Genomic DNA, 19,343 nt, shown 5'->3' with positions numbered 1-19,343 from the left:
ACCCACTCACCCCCCCCGCTCGCGCCGGGCCTCCATCACGGCGCGAGAGCTCCCCCACCAGCCATGTACTTCGCCGTAGGCAAACCACGGCGGCTTCTCTTCCCCTTCGCCAGCGACGAGAGCCCTCACTTCGTGGCGGCCGACCGCGAGCGGCTGCTGCTGGCCGCGCTGTCACGGTCGCAGCTGTCCGTGTGGTTCGCCAGGGTGAGTTTGATTTTTTTATTTTTTTTTACCTCACTCACCCCGTGCCGGTCGGTCGCCACTCAGACGCCCCGGGTCGGAGTCGCCTTCGTCGGTAGGGGAAACTATCCGAGCGGCGGTAGACGTCGGGAGGGAGGGGATATTTTTTTTTCGCTAGGCCGCACTCGACCTAAAAGTCGATTGTTACCGACTCTTATCGTTGTTGTTATGTCGATGGGTGGGGGTGTTGTTGTTGTTTAAGCGGTTTATGTAACGTGTCGTCGCCGTTACCGACAGATATAAACGATTTATTATTATAACGCGTGTGGTGGAGTTTTGCGTGGAGGAATGACGATGGAACGTCATTTTACGTTAAGCTTACGTAAAACTTTGCGTGATTTCGATCGTCTTGTTTGTGTTGTTGTGTTGTTGTTGTAACAACAACTGCGCTACGCACACCCGGGCGTACCTGCGTTCGATTCCGGCCACACATCATCGGTGGCGCACGATTGTTCGGAGTGACGCTTGTGACCAGCGTGGTGAAGTATGGTCAAACACCCCCTCCTTTCCCCGGTCTCTCCCATTACCGACGAGGCGTGGGTAGCCATTCATCCAGCAGTGGGTCGACAGGGCTGCACATTGCTACATTAATCGAGTCGACCGCGGTATCAACAGTTCAAAGAGTCGCAGGATCGCGAGAGATCCTGCTCCCCGCCTCCATCCAGCAGTGGATTTGACGACGATGATGTCCAAGGCGGCTGTCAATGTGGACGTACTGGTACCCGCCACGATAATGTGGAATTTCCATCGCTGGCCGGCGGCTGCTGACGAAGGCTATAATTGACCCCCCCCCCGCTTCCACCGTCCGTGGTTTTACAAGCCAGAGACTTTAGACAGATACTTTTTTTTGACGATTTACCAACGATGTTGACAACCGGCGATAGTGATGTTGTTGTACTTTACTCCCGTGACGTGTAAAAAAAGCTACTTCACCACGCGCTTAACGTTGATTTAACATGCGAATTCTCTCAGTGGGGCCGGCAGGGTTAGCGTGAGCTCCGTTATAATAATTAGATGTGCATTTACAACGTCCACGTCGTCAATCCACTGCTAGATGAAGGCCTGCCTTCCCCCGCCACACGCTGTGTTCGGCCAAAGGGCGGTTGTGTTTGACCATACTTCACCGCACTGGGCAATGCGCGTTTGTAAACGGATTTGAAAGGGCAAAAGATATTGTCACCCGCCAACCCACTCAATCATCGTGTTGGCTGTGGCCGGGGATCGAACTCAGGCGGTGTGGATGCGACCCATTGCTCCCTCCTGATGATAGATGTACGTTGCAATCGATCGCTGTAATTAGAGGCTCTGATTCGTCGTTGTGCCTTTGTTTAGTTTGACAAGGTTATGTACACAGTTACAGATTGACCGACAGCCTTAACAGGCTGGTAGGGGCAAGTGCTGTTAGCGAGCGCCTATGAAGACTGCCACGGCAAACACGAGGGGGTGGGTGGGTGGCCAGCACCACGCCCGGCCGCCTTTGCCTCCCAAGTGGCGATGTTTGCACACCGCACCCGGTACTAATTTGAGGCCGAGTCGACCTAGGCGGAGGCCCAGGACCGGTTTGGATAATCGTCACCGGTGTTGGTGGCCGTGAGCGGGAATCGAACTCGGGTTGGCCGGGTTTGTGGCACAGCGTAGCGCGAACCACTACGCTACTACTCCCCATATCTGAAAGCATAACACACATATATTGGTCGTCAGTCCAGTGTGGGCAAACGCAGATGCGCAGTGTTGTCAGAAAGCACCTATAAAATATACTTTTCTTTAATTTAACCAGGTGTGTAAGGTCCACTGAGCTACAAAGCTATTAATTCAGAAGCGACCTGGACTTCACAATTGATAGCTCAACCAAGTGGCGTATCATCATCAGCACGTGGAAATGTATAGCAGCCATATACTCTAAGCGCATGAATGTTGATTGTCAATGTGGAGGGGAAAAACCGGAGGACCCGGAGAAGAATCCACGCGACCACGGCGAGAGAGAGAGAGATGCAAATTCCCAATATACAGCAGGCATCAGGGTCGGGATCGAACCCACGACCTCTTGCATGCCAGGCGAGGTAGTTAACATCTCATCACCGTGGCACCTATTTAAGTGAGGCACAGCCATAAATCTGTGTTAGGGAGGGGCGGGTGGGCCGGGGGGTGGACTTCAATGTGCAGTGCTCTTTCCAATAACATCTGATAATCCAGCAACATTTGTTGAACAAGTCTGATGCATCAGCTGACGTTTGTACGTATCCAACCGTGCTCACCGTAGGTGCGGTGAGAAGGATAACAACTAAACACAAAACAGCGGTTGTAGTTTTCAATCGAGTTTTGAGACCCAGAAGGTTGAAACCGGTCCAGCGTTTTCTCTCTTAAACAACACGTGCCATTGAATACTGTATATTGGTCTGGAAAGCCAATCGGCATGGAGTTAAAATATGCTTGTGCAGGCACAGCATGAAGTTCTGGTAATATTTGCATGCATCAATGATGATCCGTGGCAACACAACAAGACAGAGGTCTTCCTTCCTGTGATATTTCCGTGGGCTGTTCTTTAACACAACTTCGGTGATTGTGTGCGTGTGTTTGTATAAGGGGTTGGTGTGATGCAGCAAGAGGTGTCAGAGCGTGGGGGGTGGCGGTGGCGTAGCGGTTCGCACAGCTGCGCTTCCAACCCGGCGGCCCGAGTTCGATTCCTGCTCACACGGCCAACGCCAGTGACGATTGTCTGAACAGATCCTGGGCCCCTCCCCAAGGTCGACTTAACTTCAAATGAGTACCTGGTGCGGTGTGTAAACATCGCCACAGGGGAGACAAAGGTGGCCGGGCGTGGTGCTGGTGCTACCGACCCCCTCGTGTGCCGTGCCGAAATTCGGAGGTTCTCGCTAAACAGCACTTGCCCAACTGTCCTGTGACAGGCTACACGGGGGATCTTTGTCTTTGACGCAGCTAGCAACACAAAACACATACCCGCCTCTGTGCTGCACACGCCTGTGACCAACTCGCTCTGAACGCCGCCCCCCGATCTCGGCACATCTCCGAAGCTAAGCAGGGTCGTGCCCCGGATAGCCCTCGGATGGGCTGCCACACACAACAGGTGGTTATAGGACAACTACGGGGAGGGCTACGTTGTGGACAGCGGTGTGCAGAGGCGTAAAATCCATCGTGCTTCTATGCTCCCCGCTTTCGCTAACCCCCGTAACCATGCGGCATGGCGAAGTATGGTCACGGAAAAAAGCCTCTTGTTCACAAGGGTTGACAAAGGGCTGTGTACGGCTTACTACAACAAACCAATTCATAGTCTTGAGTCGACCCCGGGAAACCCCTGAAAGCAGATCGGCACCAGTTACTCAGAAGAACACAACATTTATTTAGGAAATGCCGTGGCAGCGTTGCATATTCTTCGTTGGCGTAGACTGTCGCGTGTTCAGGCTGGTGGTGTAACTTTCGACGGTTCCTGTGGGGCTGTAGGGACCCAGGCTTCGAGCTACTGAGAGAGAGCGGGCGAGGGGAGACATTGGACAGAGGAGGAGGTGGGGGGGGTCCCCAATTTGTTCTTTGAAACCAGGGTCTTCTTGTCAACCATGGGCACAAACGCTAGTATATACACAGCGAGTAGTCGTTTATCGCCGCTGGTAGTAGTAGTGGATGCGTTCCTGTAAAGTACCGCGTGAAGCGAAAGACGCCTCGAGCGAAACCATAAATGATGTAGTCACGATAAAGTTTGGCGAGATACGATGCACTACCACTACGCTGACCGTGCAGTGCGACGGCGGGACAAGATAACCCCGTATCACTCCGCGTTACCTTATCGCCGTACCGCTCGGCCGTGCAGCTCGAGAAAGCAGTTAGTCGTAGATCGATCGGGAACCGCTTTATAATGGCGGTGCATGTTCTGCGTTGCACGGAAAGTGTTCCCTTTACGGAAGAACGCCGTTATGGCAAAAGCGCGTTGTGTGAATGCGCGGTAAGCGAGGTCTTACCGTACATTAATAAGTAATATTTAAAAATAGTTTTTTTTTTAAAACACGCTTTTATGAAATGTACTAGTAATGGAAGAACTCCACGACTCCAGGAAGTGGTCAGTTGAGGTTGGACAATGAGACCCAAGCCGAAACATAACATGTAATAAAGAATGTTTAAAAAAATGTTTTATGATATAATATAGTATTGTCATCAGTATGACATAAGTATACCGAGTTTGCAGTCGATACCACATTGGGAATTGGGTTAGAATTGAGTTACAAGATTTGAGGATGCAACAACGACAACAACAGAGTGAGTTAAATTAAAGCGTGTGAAAAGAAAACTTACCATATCCGTCAGAAATATTTCTTTATCACGGAAAAAAAAAATGGAATAACCCACACGGCGGTTCTCAAAGCTGTGTGGTTTTTCAGAGGGTAGGTGGAGGGTGGGGGTCCATAAACTTCGGCGTGGGTACCGTGCAGGAGAAAATTTCCAATGGGTCGCAGGGGGAACGTCAGCGCCACGTTGCAGCGACAAAACGCACGAGCACACGGCCTGAAACAAATGCCTTACTAACGCAAAACACACCGATACAAAACGTTAAATTAATGCTTTGATAGCAAAAGACACTAATACACAGCATGAAGCATAATCCCCTTACTAACGCTAGACTAGCTAAAGCGCAACGTGAAAAACATTCCTTCCTAACACACCCAATACACAACGTGAAATGAATGCCTTGCTAACAAAAGACACGCTAATACACAGCATGAAGCAATCATCTTACTAACTAACGCAAGACGCGCTAAAGCACAACGTGAAACGCGTTGCTTTTGCTCGCTCGAATCGGAGTAGCGCACAGCGTGAAACACATGCTTCGACAATAACAGCAGTGGTGGACATGTGATCTCTTTTGTATACTGTGGCCTTCGTAACTCTAGTTGTGTTTTTCGGGCTGCTGGTGGTGCTGAATGTGGGCGACGAACCCCCGAGCAAACGTTTGAGGCAGTGGCTGATTTTCAGCCCCGACCATCGCAAGCAGGGCCTTCTTGTATGTATGTAGCGTATGGTCAACTTCTTTCACACCGTTCGTAGCCAGCTGTGCTTAATCGGAGGCGCGGGGGAAGGACAACAAACTAAACACAAAAAGCAGTTCTAAAGAAATGGGTCTCTATGTGATTCTGGGTTTCTGCGTAAGTCTATGGGTCGCTATGCGAGTCTATGGATCTCTGTGTGAGTCTGTACCGTATGTTGAACTTCTTTCGCACCGTACATAGCCAAGCATGCTTAATCAGAGGCGCAGAGGGACAACAAACTAAGCACAAACAGCATTTTTCGACAGACGCATTTTCAATTCTAGATTATTTGAAAGTGCATAGCTCCAGTGGCTTCCGAATAAAGGAGTTTACGAGGCCTTTTCCTGGATCATCGCTAGACGGATACGATTTTTTTGTTCAATTTATTTCGGCAGCAAGGGCCCAAATGAGCTTGCAGGTTCTATTGTTACTCGGGCAGTCCTGCCGCGGCGCTCAGATGTTTACTACGCGGCACGGATCTTGGATCCTATGAAGAAGAGTTCGATGGTTTTTCTTCCCCCCCCCACCCCCCCCCATATTCCCGCTCTGCTCAAATGTGAGCGTCGGTAACATCGCCCCCCCCCCTCTCGCCACCCCCCCCCCCCCCCCCGTTGCTGGCACTGGCACTGAGCCAGCGGGTGGAAGTTCCACATTCCTGTGGCAGGAGCAGCAGGACAACGTGACATTTATCGGCGTTTTCAACACATTTGCACAAAGGCTGTTATTAGATCGTTGTCGTCGTCGGCAGCAGCAGCCATGGTTCATTCCCTGCTGGATGAATGCCTCTCCAAGCTGTGCGCCATCCGTCAATCACGATTGGGCGTGTGCACACGTGTACAGTATGTTGAACCCAGCGGTGCCAAATCGGAGGTGCGTACAGTGCATGCGCGTTCGACTGTACCAGTTGAGGGAGGACCTTTTGAGCAAATATGTATTTTTTTATCAAGAAGGTCTTATGGGGGTGGGGGAGTGGGGGGGGGGGGACGTTAAGGTTACTGGTGTGATTGGTGGGGGGTGGCTTGTGACGGAGTAGCTGGATTTTTTTAAAGTTTTGGGCTCGAAGGGTGGACGACAAAAAAAAGCCTCTCGCGTGTAGCTGCACGCGCAGTTCGGCATTTTGGCAGAGCGGTGCGTACGCCGTTTCGTGAAAATAAAACCACGGTGGCTAAGAGATGTTGACTACCTCGCCCGGTATACAGGAGGTCGTGGGTTCGATCCCGATCCCTCACGATGCCTGCTGCTGTACATTTGCCGATTGCCTGCCTCATCATCATCACGGTGCCTTGGAGATGTTAACTACCTCGCCCGATATACAGGAGCTCGTGGATTGGATTCCGACCCCTGATGACGCCTGCTGCATATTTGAAGTTTGCATGCGTCTCTCTCCCTCTCATCATCATCACGGTGGCTTGGAGATGTTAACTACCTCGCCAGATATACAGGACGTAGTCGGTTGGATCCTGACCTTGACGACGTATGTGGCTGCTGCTGCTGCTGCTGCAATAAATTTCCACGTGATGATAAGCCCACTTTCTTTCGGGCTATCATTCGCGATGGCCAGGGCGCTTCTGAAAAGGAGCCCTGTAGCTTGGTAGGCCTTACCGGGTATACCTGTACCATGTGTTTATCTTCTGCGGTGAGTGTACGACGTATTTTAAAAAAAAAAAAACAACAGGCGCTGTAAATTAACGCGGAGCCGTACTCGGCGTTTGCCGAGATTCGGCGGTGAACGGACCCCCCCCCCCCCACCCCCTCTCCACACACGCAACCGGCAAACTTACGGACGTCTCCGAAACGTGCGAGGGTTAAGTGAGCTCATTTCAAACTGCTGCCACAACGCTCGTGGCACTCTTCTGAATAGACGCCACTCGACGTGTGGCGGAGGTGTTCAGAGTCTGCCGTAGTTTTTCAACGCGATTGGCACCACCACGGGCTCGCCAGAGCTGCTCTACTCTGCTCTGCTCTCTCTCTCTCTCGCTCTTCAACGCTCCAATCGGTTGGCTACCTTTTATTGGCGGCCTCCTGTTCCCCGCTTTTAAAAGGGAGCACCGGGGATGGAAGCACAAGTCCAGGGCACGGCACCGGAGTACGATAAAAAAATGTTTGTCAACCGTGCCGGCGTGAAAGAAGCACACTCGCAAAGACTAAGGTGCCACCACTCGTGTATCGCACGCGTAGGCTCTGGGGGGGGGGGGGGTCAAGGGCTGTTCACACATGCACGCACATTGTCGTGTACATGCACACGCATTATAACACGAATATATAGAGACCATAACATAACGACAAAGTGGAGGAGGCCCCAGGACAGGTTCGGATTATTGCCCAATAAGCGCGGTTGGTTACGTGCGATGCGAAAGAAGTTTAAGGTGCATACATACGCACCGCATAAACACAGTAGAACCCATCTTGGCGATCACCCCTCTTAACGACGAATCGCTTAACGACGGGCCTCCATAGAGCCCAATGTGTCGTGTATAGTAGTATAGTGTAGTGTATAGTTGTATAGTGTAGTGTATAGTAGTGTAGTGCCTCCATATAGCCCATGGTGTAGTGTATAGTGTAGTGTATAGTAGTGTAGTGCCTCCATAGAGCCCAATGTGTAGTGTATAGTGTAGTGCCTCCATATAGCTCATAGTGTAGTGTATAGTAGTGTAGTGTATAGTAGTGTCGTGTATAGTGCAGTGTATAGTGTAGTCTATAGTAGTATAGTGCCTCCATAGAGCCCATAGTGTAGTGTATAGTGTAGTGTATAGTAGTGTAGTGCCTCCATATAGCCCAGTGTATAGTGTAGTGTATAGTAGTGTAGTGCCTCCATATAGCCCAGTGTATAGAGTAGTGTCTAGTAGTGTAGTGCCTCCATATAGCCCGTAGTGTATAGTGTAGTGTATAGTAGTGTAGTGCCTCCATAGAGCCCAATGTGTCGTGTATAGTGTAGTGTATAGTAGTGTAGTGCCTCCATATAGCCCATAGTGTAGTGTATAGTAGTGTCGTGTATAGTGCAGTGTATAGTGTAGTCTATAGTAGTATAGTGCCTCCATAGAGCCCATAGTGTAGTGTATAGTGTAGTGTATAGTAGTGTAGTGCCTCCATATAGCCCATAGTGTAGTGTATAGTAGTGTAGTGCCTCCATAGAGCCCATAGTGTAGTGTATAGTGTAGTGTATAGTAGTGTAGTGCCTCCATAGAGCCCAATGTGTCGTGTATAGTTCAGTGTATAGTGTAGTGTATAGTGTAGTGTATAGTAGTGTAGTGCCTCCATATAGCCCAGTGTATAGTGTAGTGTATAGTAGTGTAGTGCCTCCATAGACCCCATAGTGTATAGTGTAGTGTATAGTAGTGTAGTGCCTCCATATAGCCCATAGTGTAGTGTATAGTAGTGTCGTGTATAGGGCAGTGTATAGTGTAGTCTATAGTAGTATAGTGCCTCCATAGAGCCCGTAGTGTATAGTGTAGTGTATAGTAGTGTAGTGCCTCCATATAGCCCAGTGTATAGTGTAGTGTATAGTAGTGTAGTGCCTCCATATAGCCCATAGTGTAGTGTATAGTGTAGTGTATAGTAGCGTAGTGCCTCCATATAGCCCATAGTGTAGTGTATAGTGTAGTGTATAGTAGTGTAGTGCCTCCATAGAGCCCATAGTGTATAGTACAGTAATTCTGTTAATGGCGGACTGTTGTAAGTACAATAAATATTGATTAATGTATTGATTAACCACGTTTCTTTTAATATTGTGTTTTATAATGTTGTTAGTTTCTTTATGTATTAATATAAATTGTTTAAATATGATAAATTACGTTTATTGGGTGAAAAAGGGTGATCTTCGATGCTTTTGAAACGAATTAAGCCTTTAACGCATATTTCCTATACTCGCTTAACGACCAAATCACTTTACGACCGGTTTTGTGGAACCAATTACCGTCGTTAAGAGAGGGGGGGGGGGGGGCGTTTACTCTACCGAAGACACAGAGCTGGCACTGCTACAGTGAGGGAAAAAAATTATTTGATCCCCTGCTGATTTTGTACGTTTGCCCACTGACAAAGAAATGATCAGTCTATAATTTTAATGGTAGGTTTATTTGAACAGTGAGAGACAGAATAACAACAAAAAAATCCAGAAAAAACGCATGTCAAAAATGTTATGAATTGATTTACATTTTAATGAGGGATATAAGTATTTGACCCCTCTGCAAAACATGACTTAGTACTTGGTGGCAAAACCCTTGCTGGCAACCACAGAGGTCAGACGTTTCTTGTAATTGGCCACCAGGTTTGCACATATCTCAGGAGGGATTTTGTCCCACTCCTCTTTGCAGATCTTTTCCAAGTCATTAAGGTTTCGAGGCTGACGTTTGGCAACTCGAACCTTCAGCTCCCTCCACAGATTTTCTATGGGATTAAGGTCTGGAGACTGGCTAGGCCACTCCAGGACCTTAATGTGCTTCTTCTTGAGCCACTCCTTTGTTGCCTTGGCCGTGTGTTTTGGGTCATTGTCATGCTGGAATACCCATCCACGACCCATTTTCAATGCCCTGGCTGAGGGAAGGAGGTTCTCACCCAAGATTTGACGGTACATGGCCCCGTCCATCGTCCCTTTGATGCGGTGAAGTTGTCCTGTCCCCTTAGAAAAACACCCCCAAAGCATAATGTTTCCACCTCCATGTTTGACGGTGGGTATGGTGTTCTTGGGGTCATAGGCAGCATTCCTCCTCCAAACACGGCGAGTTGAGTTGATGCCAAAGAGCTCCATTTTGGTCTCATCTGACCACAACACTTTCACCCAGTTGTCTTCTGAATCATTCAGATGTTCAATGGCAAACTTCAGACGGGCATGTATATGTGCTTTCTTGAGCTGGGGGGGACCTTGCGGGCGCTGCAGGATTTCAGTCCTTCACGGCGTAGTGTGTTACCAATTGTTTTCTTGGTGACTATGGTCCCAGCTGCCTTGAGATCATTGACAAGAGCCTCCCGTGTAGTTCTGGGCTGATTCCTCACCGTTCTCATGATAATTGCAACTCCACGAGGTGAGATCTTGCTTGGAGCCCCAGGCCGAGGGAGATTGACAGTTCTTTTGTGTTTCTTCCATTTGCGAATAATCGAACCAACTGTTGTCACCTTCTCATCAAGCTGCTTGGCAATGGTCTTGTAGCCCATTCCAGCCTTGTGTAGGTCTACAATCTTGTCCCTAACATCCTTGGAGAGCTCTTTGGTCTTGGCCATGGTGGAGAGTTTGGAATCTGATTGATCGCTTCTGTGGACAAGTGTCTTTTATACAGGTAACAAGCTGAGATTAGGAACACTCCCTTTAAGAGTGTGCTCCTAATCTCACCTCGTTACCTGTATAAAAGACACCTGGGATCCAGAAATATTTCTGATTGAGAGGGGGTCAAATACTTATTTCCCTCGTTTAAATGCAAATCAATTTATAACATTTTTGACATGCGTTTTTCTGGATTTTTTTGTTATTCTGTCTCTCACTGTTCAAATAAACCTACCATTAAAATTATAGACTGATCGTTTCTTTGTTAATGGGCAAACGTACAAAATCAGCACGGGATCAAATACTTTTTTCCCTCACTGGAAGTAGCTGCATTGAGTTCCCCCCTAGGATCGGTGTCTCTCTTGCCATCTCGGACAAAGTCAGAGTGCCCTCCAGCTGCGATGCACATCGAGGCCGTCGCTGTCGATCACCCATTTCCAACCCTGAGCCGGCGGTGTAAATTCCACGTGCCTATGGCGGAAATAATCCTTTAGGCTTGTGTGAGTTTTATTTGCAAGCGTGACAACCTCGCCAGATGACCTCGGTTTAAAATAGAAAAGAAAGTTACGGAAAATAAATCATAACATTGCCAAGACTCTTAACTCATTGTGTTGACCCTCTCACCCCCCAAATAGCTGGCTTAGCGGTCGAGCGAGCAAGTGGTTCGTGCTTTGGAAGGGTTTGAGTTCAAATCCTGGTTGGGGCTTGGCTCGGCTTATCGTCTATCGGCGGGTCAGAGTGACGAGTCCTCGTGATGACGTTTTGTTTTTTGGTTTAACATGTAGGCTTTTGCGACCAATATTGCCCAAAATATAGTTTTTTTTTGGGTTAGATTACGGCAGCCAGAGTTGTGGAGAAATCCTCCTAAGTTGTAATTACCGGCGACACGTCATGGTACTCGAATTGTAAATGTTGTGGGTTTACTCTCCAACATGCCGGTGGGCCTGTACTAGTCTCGGCGACTATCGCAAATTATAATCCAAGGAAGTGGACTTATCATTGATAGCAGCAGCCAAATACTCTAAACGCATGCCATTGATTCTAAAGGGGGAGGGAAAAACCAGAGGACACGGAGAAATATCCACACGACCACCGGCGGAGAGAGAGAGACACGCAGGCTCCAAATATACAGCAGGCGTTAGGGTTGTGATCGAACCCACGACCTCCTGCATACCTGGTGTGGTAGTTAACAAAGTTAGTGGTGGGAAGTTTGGGTCAGGGCAGCTTTGAGCCACCCAGCAACAACAGACCGGATGCAAATTTGTGATTTGAGGTTTGTGTAATCACAAAACGGAAGTGTGGCCGTTTCCAGTATGAGAATTTAAACCTACGCCGGGGCCGTTCGAGTCTGGTAGAGCGACTCGACGGTCTCTGCCCAGTCACCAGTGACTCGCATTGAGACCCACGAACTCGCATGGAGACCCACGAACTCGCATGGAGACCCACGGACTCGCATTGAGACCCACGGACTCGCATTGAGACCCACGGACTCGCATTGAGACCCACGGACTCGCATTGAGACCCACGGACTCGCATTGAGACCCACGGACTCGCATTTAGACCCACGGACTCGCATTTAGACCCACGGACTCGCATTGAGACCCACGGACTCGCATTTAGACCCACGGACTCGCATTTAGACTCACAGACTCGCATTGAGACCCACGGACTCGCATTGAGACCCACGGACTCGCATTGAGACCCACGGACTCGCATTGAGACCCACGGACTCGCATTGAGACCCAAAGACTCGCATTGAGACCCACGGACTCGCATTTAGTCCCACGGACTCGCATTTAGACCCACGGACTCGCATTGAGACCCACGGACTCGCATTGAGACCCACGGACTCGTATTGAGACCCACGGACTCGCATTGAGACTCACGGACTAGCATTGAGACCCACGGACTCGCATTAAGACCCACGGACTCGCATTTAGACCCACGGACTCGCATGGAGAAACGCGGATTCGCATAGAGATCCGCACGGACTCGCATTGAGACCCACGGACTCGCATGGAGAAACGCGGACTCGCATAGAGATCCGCACGGACTCGCATTGAGACCCACGGACTCGCATGGAGAAACGCGGACTCGCATAGAGATCCGCACGGACTCGCGTTGAGACGCACATACTCGCATAGACCCGTAGTCGTGATTCAATAATAAAAAAAAACCACGATTGGTTTGATTGACAGGCGGCAAACAGCCTCTACAGCACGACGCGTGGCCAAGGTGCAAGAGGCGCCCTCGCCGCGGTTCCGAGATTGGAATTCAGAAGCGGTTCCAACGACGTCTTCTTCCTTTCCCCGCCGGACGTTTGTTTTTCCCCGACACGTGGCAACAAGGTTGCCGCTCCGACGTCCCCCCACCACGCCCCCCTACCCCCCCCCGTCTCGTTGCGCGAGCCGGTTTTGCCGTCGCGCGGCCGCTCGTTGACGAGCCGCGGCCGGTCGCGCAGTTGCCAGAGCGCGCGCGATGAGGCAATTACGCGTGTGTGGCCGGGCGTGGTGCTGGCCACCCACCCCCTCGTGTGCCGTGCTGGCCTTCATAGGCGCCGCTACTCGCCAAAAGCACTTGCCCCAACAGTCTGTTACGATGGCTACACGGGGGATCTTTATCTTTGTCGCAAGTGCTGCCGCTCGCTAGCAGCACTTGCCCGAACAGTCTGTAACAGCTGTACGGGGCAGCTTTGTCGTTTTTTGTTTGGTATCGTGGGGAGCGGCGGCGCAGTGGTTAGTGTCGCCTCGCTACGAACCCAGCATGTACCCGAGTTTGATTCCTGCTCACGGCCAACAAAACAGGGGCCAGTGTCTGAACCGCTCCTGGGCCTCCCCTAGGTCGACTCGGCCTCAAATGAGTGCCTGCTGCACTTGCACCAACAGTCTGTTAAGGCTATACGTGGGTGGAGGGGGGGGGGGTGTCTCTGTCGTTGATTTGTTTGCGAGGTTAAGTGTGATTGTCCATGCGTGTCTGTGCACACGCCAGCCGTTCTTGCTGCTGTCGCTGAGCGTGCATCTGTGACGAGTTAAACGCGAACGAAACTCTCGGGGTTCCCCAGGAATTTCCTTCCCCCATTGTCTAAACCACCCCACACTGAACCCCTGACCCCTCCGTGTTGCATCACAGACACGCAGATGTTGTTCGCGAGTGGCGTTTCAAGGCCGGCACGGCACGCAGCAAGCGGGCGACGTGGCCAGCGTCACTCCCGACCGCCTTTGTCTTCCCCAGTGTGTGCGCATCGAACGAGGGGTACTCATTCAAGGCTGAGTCGACCTAGGGGAGGCCCAGGATCGGTTCAGATAACCGCCACTGTTTGGTGGCCGCATAGAGACCCACGGTTTATGTCGGGTTCGTAGCGTAGCGGCACCAGTCGCCACGATGCCGCCCCTCACAATTCACACACGCGTGCTAAGACAAAGTCCCCCCTTGTGACCTTAACAGACTGTTGGGCCAAGTGCGGTTAGCGAGCAGCAGCTTTGAAGGCCTGCGCGGCACACGAGGGGGTGGGTGGCCAATGCCACACCCATCCACCTTTTTCTCCCTAGAGGCGATGTTTACTACACACCGTACCAGGTAGTCATTTGAGGCTGAGTCGACCTAGGAGGGCCCCAGGACTGGTTCAGATAATCGTCGTTGGCGTTGGCCGCGAGTGGGAATCGAACTCGGGTCTAGTCCAGCGCGCGCTACCGCTCCCCCACACAATAACAACCTCCATCCGCCACTAGGTGGCCGTGACGTCACCACGGCGCCTGTGCCAGGCTAAGTGCACTTTAAGGCACGTGAAGTGTCGGAACGCCTACTGTCGGGAGGTCACGGGACAGACCCAGGTACCATGGGTTGACTGACTGAGATGACTGGAAAATGCACCACTCTACCCCACCAGAGACAAACATCCCCCATATAGCCTTAATAGACTGCTGGAGCAAGTGCTCTTAGTGAGCACCTATGAATGCCGGCGCTGTGGCACACGAGGGGGTTGGGTGTCCAACCCCACGCGTGGCCGCCTTTGTCTCCCTGCTGAGATGACTGGCCGATTGCGCCACCTGTGCCCCTCCACCGCTGTGCCAACGTTGTGTGTGTGCGTTGTGTTTTTTTAGCAGGGGGTCTCCACCCACGCCTGTTCTTTGTTTCCAAAGCGGCGAGTTCCCAAATCCCAGCGCCGGCAAAAAAGAAAAAAGAACGCTCGGCCCCGGCCAAGCGGGTTGAAGGCGCGCGGAAAGTATGCGCGGCAAGAGAAAAAAAAGACAATCCACCCCCCCCCCCCCCAAATTGGCAAGCACCGTGTGTGAACTTGTGTGTGTGTGTGCACGCGCGCATGCACACGACACTCCACGTGGCATCAATGTGCACATAGCCTGGCACAAGCGCCGTGGTGATGTCACCGCCACTTAGTGGCGAATGGCGGTTGTTGTTGCGCGCGCATGCGTGTGTGCGTGTGAACTTGTTTGTTCCCGCGTTGGAATTTGTGCCCGCGTGTGAACTTATTCGTGCGTGTGTGTGTGTGCGTGTGAACTTGTGTGTGTGTGTGTGCGTGTGAACTTGTGTGTGTGTGTGTGTGCGTGTGAACTTGTGTGTGCGTGCGAACTTGTTTGTGTGCGTGCGAACTTGTTTGTGTGCGTGTGCATGTGAACTTGTTTGTGCGCGTGTGTGAACTTGTATGTGTTTGTGAACATGTGTACCTGGAACGGTTGTGTTAACATCGCCACTGAAATGTGGCCGGGCATGGTGCTAGCCACGCACCCACCCACCCCGTTCGCGAGCCACAGTGCCCGGCCTTTGTAGACGCCGCTGCAGCGCTACCGGCACTTAGCCCGACAGTCCGTTAAGGCTACACGGGGGGGGCGGTGGGCGGGGGGGGGCCTTTGCTGTGTGCGTCGCTGTGGATGGGATCGCGTGTCGCGCTGCGTGAAAAATTCACGAGCGGAAAGAACGCACGGGTGAGCTGCGTGGCGCGCTCGCGTACGTACGTACGAGTGTGCGTGCGTGTGTGCACTGCCAGTCGTGGGTGAGCGTTAGCGCAGCGGTTCGCGTGCTACGAACCCGGTGACCCAGTGTTCGATTCTCGCTCACGGTCGTGCGTTGGTGCCAGCCACCCAACCCTTCGTGTGCCGTGCCAGACTTCGTAGGTGCTCGCGAACTGGACTTGCCCCTACGGTCTGTTAAAGGCTATACGGGGGATGTTTGTATCTGTGTGTGTGGCTGAGTCTGAGGAGCGGTGACACAATGGTCGGCAGACTTCTCTACCCGACCCGGCGTCGAGTTCGATTCCCGCTTACGGCCAACACCGGTGATGATTATCTGAACCAGTCTTGGGCTTCCCCTGGATCGACTCGACCTAAAATGGGTACCTGGTGCAATATGTAAAAACATCGCCACTAGGGAGACAAAGGTGGCCGGGCTTGGTTGCGGCCACCCCACCCCCTCGTGTGCCGTGCCGGCCTTAATTGGTGTTCGCTAGCAGCGCTTGCCCCCACAGTCTGGAGTGTCTACAAGGGATCTTTGTCTTCGTGTGAGTGGGTGTGTGCGCGTGAGAGTGCATGTGTTGTGTGTGTTGTGTGTTATTGTGTGGGAATGTGCGAGAGAGCGTTCGTACATCTATGTGAGTGCGTGGCACGTGGGTGTGCGAGTACGTGGAACGTGCGTGTCTCTGTGAGTGAGTGCGTGACACTAAGACCATGGGGAGTCGTGGCGCAGCTGTTAGCGCCCTGCACTATGAAGCCGGCAAACCGAGTTCGATTCCTGCTCACGGCCAACACCAGTGACGATTACCCGAACCGGTCCTGGGCCGACTACCCTAGGTCGACTCATCCTCAAATGAGTACCTAGTGCAATGTGTGAGCATCGCTACTGGGGAGACAAAGGCGGTCGGGCGTGATGCTGGCCAACCACCCCCCCCCCGTGTGCCGTGCCGGCCTTTATAGGTGTTACTCGCGAACAGCACTTGCCCCTACAGCCTATTAAAGGATATACAGGGGATCTTTGCCGTTGCGTGTTTGTGCACATGGAGAGCGGTAGTGCCGTGGTTAGCGCGCACTACACTACTAATCCCGGCAACCCGAGTTCGATTCCTGCTCACGACCAATAACAGCTCGACTTAACCATAAATGAGTATCTGGTGCAGTGTGTAAACATCGGCACCGGACATGGCGTGCTAACAGCACTTGCCCAAACAGTCTGTAAAGACTATGGGGGGGGGGGGGGAGATCCTTGCCTGCGTATTTTTTGGCAGTCTACTTACGTGTGCGTGCCCAACTACAAGCGACCTTGCATGCGTTTGTGCCCATCCGCGCACGCGACAACGTGTACCTGTGCGGATGTGTGCCCGTGAGCTACCCCTTGCGCGTTTTGTGTTTTTAGTTTGTTGTTGCCCTGTCCCCCCCGCACCTCCGATTAGCACGGTTGGCCACGTACGGTGCGGAAGAAGTTCCACAAACACACATGCGTACGTTGCGTTTGCGGATGTTTGTGTACGTGCGTGCGTGTCAGTGCATGTCTGTGCTTGTGCGTGCCTGTGTGTCTGTACGTGTCTGCGTGCGCATGCTTTCATGTGTCTCCCTGCCTCCACTCTTCACCCTCCCTCTCCCCGGCGTTGCGTACGGGAAACTGCTGTGTTTGGGACGAAAAAATTAACTTGAAAAAATGTTTTGCCGACGATCGCGACGATAGCCACGGTGGTTGACGTTGATTAAGTCGCTGATTGCAGAGGCCGGCCCAGGGAGACTTGGGAGGAGTGCTGGTGTTGTGGGGTTCATGATGGTCGTGTTCACAGGGGGGGTACCTCTTGTTTTGTGGGGTTCATGATGGTCGTGTTCACAGGGGGGTCTTTTGTCTTGTGGGGTTCATGATGGTCGTGTTCACAGGGGGGGTGCCTCTTGTCTTGTGGGGTTCATAATGGCCTTGTCACACATTTTAGCCTGGAACTTTGTTGAAAGTTTTAGACGACATCATGGATCACATCTGGTCGGTACAACATCGTTGCGCCACGTCGATATAAACTAAACTCTTTTTGTTGGGAATCGACTTGGCTGTCGCAAATGATAGCTCAATAAAGTGGCCTTTCAAGTGGAAAATTATAGCAGCCAAATACAGTAAATGCTTGACGTTGATTCTAAACGTGGAGGCATCATCGGAGGAGCCGGAGAAAAATCCACGTGACCACGGGGAGAGAGAGACACACATTCCGAATATACTGCAGGAGGCAGGGTTGGGGATCGTACTCACAACCTCCCGCATACCAGGCAAGGTAGTTAATATCTCGCCACCGTGGCGCCCTATTGTATGATGATATTGTCTGCTGATGTCCCTAACGACGTTGCTCTCCTTCCTGTCCCCCCCCCCCACGTCCCCCCCCCCTTGCCCCACAGCCCAGCGTGTTGGTCGTGAGCCGGCGCTCGTCCCTCAAGGCACTCGCTCAGCTGGGCGCATACGAGCGGGCGGCGTGGAAGGTGGACAGCAGCTGCATCGCTGTGACGGTGAGGTCTCGCCGTCATCTATCCACTGCTGCATGAATTCCGCGGCAACTTCCCTCACAGCCTCGGCGAATTCCCTGCGCCCGATTTCCTCCTTCACTGGGACACGCCTGCGGTTATTGTCCTACCCCCTCCCCTACCCCCCCCCGGTACCCCCCTCGCCCCCCCCCCCCCCGTACCCCTATCGTGGCAACGCCAACACGGCCGTGTGGCACGCAGATGTTGATCGCGTGAGAGAAGCATTCCCCCGGTCTCCCTCCACCCGCTTGATTGCCTGCCCAGCCGGCTGGGTAATGGAGCCTGGTGGATGTAGCGTGGTTGGCACTGCGGGGACACAAACTATCATCTATTAAAAGTAAAAACTTTAATCAGGTAAAGGCTGGCTGAGCTATACAGTAGTACCCCCTCTTAACGACGGCAATTGGTTCCACGATACCGGTCGTTAAGCGACTTTGTCGTTAAGCGATTTGGTCGTTATGCGAGCATAGGAAATACGCGTTGAGGGCTAAATTCGTTCCGATAGCATCGAAAGTGACCCGTTTTTCACTCAGAAAAACGTGCTTTATAATATTTAAACAATGGATATTAATGCATAAATATACGAGCAACATTATAAACACGTAATATTAAAAGAAACTTGGTTACAGGTCGTCCTCTGCTTATGATGGAGATGCGTTACGACGACCCCATCGTAAGTCAAAAATATCGTAAGTCGAAGATGGCCCTAGCCTACCCAGGAGCCTTAAAGAATGGTGATAATTTAGCAAAACAGAGCAATTTACAGTACCGTACTGTATAAACTATATACTGTATGTATTTATTAATTACAATACTGTATTGTACAGTAAAATGTAAAGTAAAAAGAAGGGAAATTCTTAGCCTACCGATATGAACTGCAATTTAATAGAAAGTTTTTTTCAGGAAACAATCCTATTTGCTATAAAAACTTTTAACATGCTTTGAAACACAAAAAACACAGGAAAAAATACACGCGCTAACACCGAGACAACTTAACTCTGTCGACCGCTGGTGAGAGTGAGGCATCACCACACAAGGCGGGAGATGCTTACATCACGGCAGCGTCCCAACATACAGTATCGTACCTCGTACGCTGCTGCGTTTGCCTGCCGCGCAAAATTTAAAATATTTTACAATTGTGTCGTATCGCTATCGCCATCGTAAGATCGAAATATCGTAAGTCGGACCATCGTAACTCGGGCACTATCTGTAATCGATGCATTAATTCATGTTTACTGTACCTACCTTCAACAGCCCGTCGTTAACAGGGAATAGTCTGTAAGCGAACACATTGGGCTCTATGGAGGCACTACACCACTATCCACT

General features: G+C 51.3%; 1 protein-coding gene across 1 annotated transcript in view; it reads left to right on the top strand.

Annotated features, from left to right (window-relative positions):
- The window catches only part of RIC1 (RIC1 partner of RAB6A GEF complex), a 49,261-nt gene continuing 29,918 nt past the window's right edge, over positions 1–19,343 (top strand). The window contains exons 1-2 of the mRNA XM_032952946.2: positions 1–204; positions 17,895–18,002. Of these exons, the coding sequence (XP_032808837.2) occupies positions 64–204; positions 17,895–18,002 (249 nt within the window). The 5' untranslated portion in view covers positions 1–63. The remainder of the gene's footprint in view (positions 205–17,894; positions 18,003–19,343) is intronic.

The sequence above is a fragment of the Petromyzon marinus genome, chromosome 1, assembly GCF_048934315.1.
Source record: "Petromyzon marinus isolate PM22_M1 ecotype Great Lakes invasive population chromosome 1, UKy_Petmar_22M1.pri1.0, whole genome shotgun sequence".
In the NCBI taxonomy this organism is placed as follows: Eukaryota; Metazoa; Chordata; class Hyperoartia; order Petromyzontiformes; family Petromyzontidae; genus Petromyzon; species Petromyzon marinus.
The sequence above is the reverse complement of the archived record's forward strand: the minus strand, read 5'-3'. Positions and strand labels throughout refer to the sequence as shown.